This window comes from Papilio polytes, unplaced genomic scaffold (assembly GCF_000836215.1).
Source record: "Papilio polytes unplaced genomic scaffold, Ppol_1.0 DF823288.1, whole genome shotgun sequence".
NCBI classification, from domain to species: domain Eukaryota; kingdom Metazoa; phylum Arthropoda; class Insecta; order Lepidoptera; family Papilionidae; genus Papilio; species Papilio polytes.
In genome coordinates, this window is record NW_013525916.1 from 1,664,288 (window position 1) to 1,669,097 (window position 4,810).

General features: G+C 38.9%; 1 protein-coding gene across 1 annotated transcript in view; it reads right to left on the bottom strand.

Moving 5' to 3' along the window:
- Positions 1-2: 2 nt before the first annotated feature.
- LOC106104960 (low-density lipoprotein receptor-related protein 6) overlaps positions 3-4,810 on the bottom strand; it is a gene marked incomplete at its 3' end in the record, with an annotated part of 9,048 nt that continues 4,240 nt past the window's right edge. The window contains exons 9-17 of the mRNA XM_013285154.1: positions 4,430-4,571; positions 3,849-4,022; positions 2,843-2,987; positions 2,649-2,776; positions 2,198-2,351; positions 1,655-1,929; positions 956-1,225; positions 365-503; positions 3-57 (exon numbers count right to left, since the gene is read on the bottom strand). Coding sequence (XP_013140608.1) covers positions 3-57; positions 365-503; positions 956-1,225; positions 1,655-1,929; positions 2,198-2,351; positions 2,649-2,776; positions 2,843-2,987; positions 3,849-4,022; positions 4,430-4,571 — 1,482 coding nt within the window. The remainder of the gene's footprint in view (positions 58-364; positions 504-955; positions 1,226-1,654; positions 1,930-2,197; positions 2,352-2,648; positions 2,777-2,842; positions 2,988-3,848; positions 4,023-4,429; positions 4,572-4,810) is intronic.

The window sequence follows — 4,810 nt, forward strand, 5'->3', positions numbered from 1 at the left end:
TACGATATTGGCACGCGGCGTATCGCGTGCGAGTCGTCATCCATCCAATAGAGATTCCTAAAACAAAAATTCAAACAATACACATGTTAATGGACTAATTGACTTTTTTTATTTGTTCAGAAATTGAAGAAAAATATGATGTAGTTCTCGCCCGCGATGCCGTCCACGCGTATTTTAAAAACTTTATTATTAGCTATGCCAAATATTAGGAAAATTCGTTGAGCTTTTGGAGATAAGGTAGTAACAAACATCCATTAAATTTTCGGATTTACAATATTAGGTATATAGTAAGATTCTGGTAATATTACAGAAACCCGCAAGTCGCTTAGTTACTTTTACACAATATTTATTTAAAAGTACTTACTTGCTGACAGGATCGTATTCTATGGCCTTGACACTCTTGAGTCCAGTCAACGGTATAAAAGCGTCATTGACCTCACCAGTTGCCACCATGATGCGACCTATTGCATTCTTTTGCGCAAATAGCAGGTATTCTTCTGGCTCTAAAACAGAAAAATAACTTAATAAGTCACATTATTCTTAGCGGCCAGTTTCTCTTCTACAGTCAACCTCATCATTACTAAAGAAGTTGAATATATAAATTTGCATTTCACAACAAAAACTGAGAAATAAACTAAATTTCGTTGTCTGATAAATTGTAAGTGGCGCTCATTAAAAGAGGAGTTGGAGATTCGTTTCAAAATTCGGCTGTCAATCATTCAATCAGTACTTTAACAATAGATTCCTCGTACAAAATGTAAACTAAATATATTTTGTAGTGATCATTAAACGACGCATGGGAAGGAGAAATATCTTTTTATGTGCATCTCCTTTTCCATCGATTAAGGGTAGGTAACGAATCTGCATTTATCTATGGGCAATGGTCATCATTTCTGCGGATTCAGCTGGCCACTTGCTCTTTGCCACCTAAATACTTATAAAAAAATGTTCTAACCGGAGCATGTCAAGTTGTCGTCGTTGAGTGAGTAGTGCGCGGGGCAGGCGCAGCGGTAGTCTGGTGCGGGGCGTGGCGCAGGGCGGGCCGCGGGGCGGGGGGCAGGGCGCGGCAGGCAGAGGTGCTCGCAGCCGCCGTTGTCCGCCGCACACTGGGAGCCGGCCGGCTCGCGCCCGCGCGCAAACACCTTCAAGTCGGAGATGTAGTCCAGCCCGCTGTGCACACGTCTACGCGACCCGCCGTCGCTCTTCATTGCTGATTCAACTATACCTAGTTTACAAAATAGTTTTCTTTAATGACAACAACACAAAATATCAATGGATATTGAACCAACATCAACAACAAATGCAACAAAAGATTTTATTTAAAAGATGTGATAAATAATGTAAATGAAAACATCTGTGTAGATATTCAATTAAAAGTGCGTAAAACTTAGAATTTAGACTTAAACCTTTTTCATTTTGCAATTCAATCATTTTAAAATTTATTTAAAGCGGGCGTACACCTTTCACTAAATTATCGCACAACTGTTGTGCGATTATTGATTGTCGTTAATTTTGCAGTAAACTGTTTAGTTGTACAGCTAAAAATCGAGTTGTGTACCTCCATATAAGCTCATAGGAATCAAAGCGTGACTAAACAATGCCTTAGTTTAGTCAAAGATGTTTAATACTTAAATGAATAATGAAATTTTCTTACCGGTATTCCAATCTCCCCAAAACACTCGTTCACCATAGATAGTTAACGCATATGGCATGGATATATTATTAGCTAAAATCCTCCTGCCCGTGCCATTGAGGAATGCGTACTCTATGGCGGGGGGGTCGAGCGCCGCCCAGTACAGCGTGCGCGTCTCGTAGTCTATGGCCAGCGCGTGCACGCGCCCCGTCTGCTCTATGAACACGCTCGCCGACGACCCGTCCATAGCCGCGCGCTTTATACTCTTTGATCCTAACTCTGACCAATACATGTAACTGAAAATATAACACATTTTAAATTAATAAATTAGTTATTGTAATTCTTATATTACAAGGCGACAACTGAGCAATTGGCCGATAGAAATTCACATTTTTAGATGCGTAAAAGAAAAAGTAAGCGCTTTAATACGTTTATTAACCAGTGTAGAGGGCACTGCGCAAACGCAAATGACCTTGAGCCGCCATATAGTTTGAAACAGCTCATACTGATATCTAAATATATTATTTCTTAACAGTAAACAGTATTTGTAGTATTTTAGCTCACCCTTTCTTAGGATCAAGCACGATGCTCTTGGGTTTCTTGAGCCCCTGCCAGAGCAGCGCGCGGCGGCTGGAGCCGTCGAGGCGGGCCACCTCTATGCGCTGCGAGCTCGTGTCCGTCCAGTAGATGTTCTGACCTGACCAATCTATCGCTAAACCTGAAACAAAGTAGGATTATGGTTTTCATACATTTTAGCCTTTTTAACTTCAGGGTACGAAAACAATTTTAAGCGTAGCAATGTGCTAATGACCTTGAGCTGCCAATACATTTAAAAAATGTAATAACATTTATTAACAATTAATAGTGTCCGACCGAAAGTTTTTGAATGAAAACCGAAACAGAAACTGAACTTTCGGCCATATATTCTGTTTCGGCCTCAACCAAACAAAACTGAAAATTCAGTCTGCCACTAGTAATTGACATTTATTGTATTTTTAATTTAATATAAAAATACCTTCAACCAATCCCATCCATTCCAGTATTTTCTCCATAAATGAGCCGTCGATAGAGGAACGATTTATCGTTTTAGTTTTACTATCCGACCAGTACAATTTACCCCCAGACACGTGAACAGCTAACGCACTGTGAAAAAAAAGACATTAGAGAATCACTAATTTTTTTTTTATTTTGGCAGTATTGTCAACTTACCTGACTTCCTTCAAGTCTTTAACAGGCAACACTTCCTCGTTATCTTCATTATCAATGCTGATTATACCAATAATGTTTTTCCGACTGTACACTAAGAACGCATCTGGGTCTATGCAGGTCTTTCTGTCCCTTTTTAACTCCATCACTGTAAAGACGATATGGTTATCATAAAACTATACAGCTATATAAGTAAATACCTAAAGTGTCCATTTCTAAAAAAAAACTGTATATAACAATTATATCTTGATCTGGAATATATATAAAGATATCCTAAGTAGATACTTTTAAAACTAGTGTAAAACTGCATAAACCGTTGGGATTGCGACATTTAAAATTGAAACACAATCACTGGACTGGGAAAGTTTGTCTTTACCCTGGGAACGGATTTATTAGATACTAGCTTCCGCCCGCGACTTCGTCGGCGGGGTATTAATAAAAACAAAATAAAGTAGCTTATATGTCCTTCCAGATTATCCTCTATATCTATGTCCAATTTCATCTAGATCCTTTCTGCCGTTTAGGATACAAACATCCATCCATCCATCCATCCAAACTTTCACATTTATAATATTACGAGCTGTTGCCAGCGACTTCGTCCGCGTGGTATTAGAAAACATACGAACTATATAAATTACAAAAAGCTACGTATCCCTCGGGAACCGGACATTTTTCTGGGATGAAGCTTATCTCATGTGTACTCCAGACTTTGTTTTATATCTATGCCAAATTTCAATAAGATTTGTTGAACCGTTGCAGAATGATTGAGTGAACATTAAAAAACTAAATTAATGAATCCCACGGGAACCGTAACTATTCCCGGGGCAAAAAGTAGCCTATGTGTTCTTCCAGACTATGCTCTAAACCGTTCTAAATCGTTCAGCCGTTTAGGCTACAAACGCTAACAAACATCCATCCATCCATCCATCTAAACTTTCGCATTTATAATATTAGTAAGATTATGAAGTATGAATAGTATAATTTATCCAAAAGTAGTTCCAGATGTTACCTAGGGGACATGTGCAGATGTATTCATTGGGCCTGTTGAAGCAGAAGTGCGAGCAGCCGCCGTTGCCGGCGCTGCAGCGGCTGAGGGCGGCTGCTGCGGGGGGCTCGCCCACGCGGAACGCCTTCACACCCATCATGTTGGCCATCTGCTCCCCCACCAGCTGGCGCTCGCCACCTTATATCATAATATATTAGTAATAAAGAGATACAAATATATAGAGGAGACATAGTTGACACTTCATTTGAAACATTTTTCACAGAATCTATTCATAGATCATCAACACCATAATATCACAACGGCTGATTCATGGGGGGTCATGACCCTCCCCCCAGAGCTGGTTGGTAAAGACTAACAAGTCTTGTGTCAAGTCGCCGCGACTATGCGATAAATTGATTCACTATAGAATTGTCGTCTAATATTATTTAAATGTCTTTGATTAAAAATAAAATATTCATTAGAACCAATTATGCTGACATATAAAAGTAGCAAATCAATTAAATAAAGAGGACTTTTGTGCCACAATAAAAACTACATATGAAATCTACTATACAATAACCTTATAGCTTGTAAAATAAAATTACCGTTATCTTTATTGATTCTGTCTAAAGTCCGTCTCTGCATGTCCGACCAGTACAGATGTTCACCGAGCAGAGACAAACCAAACACATGGAGAATGTCACTGTTGTGTAGCTCCTTTCTGTCTGTACCATCCATATTGCTTACCTACAAATAAAACCACACTAACAAAAGCAACACTGTCCCACAGGTGGTGGGGAATCACATGAATAGCCTTGTCTATAGACACTGGGTAAATGCCCATGTCCACTAATTCATTTTAAATAGAATTAATTTACATTTAAAATACTAGCTTAGACTTAGGGTGAGTTGCACCATATCGCCGGTTACCGTTAAAGTTAAAATTATTTGAAATGGTAATATTTGGAATAATCTTAAAATTTACT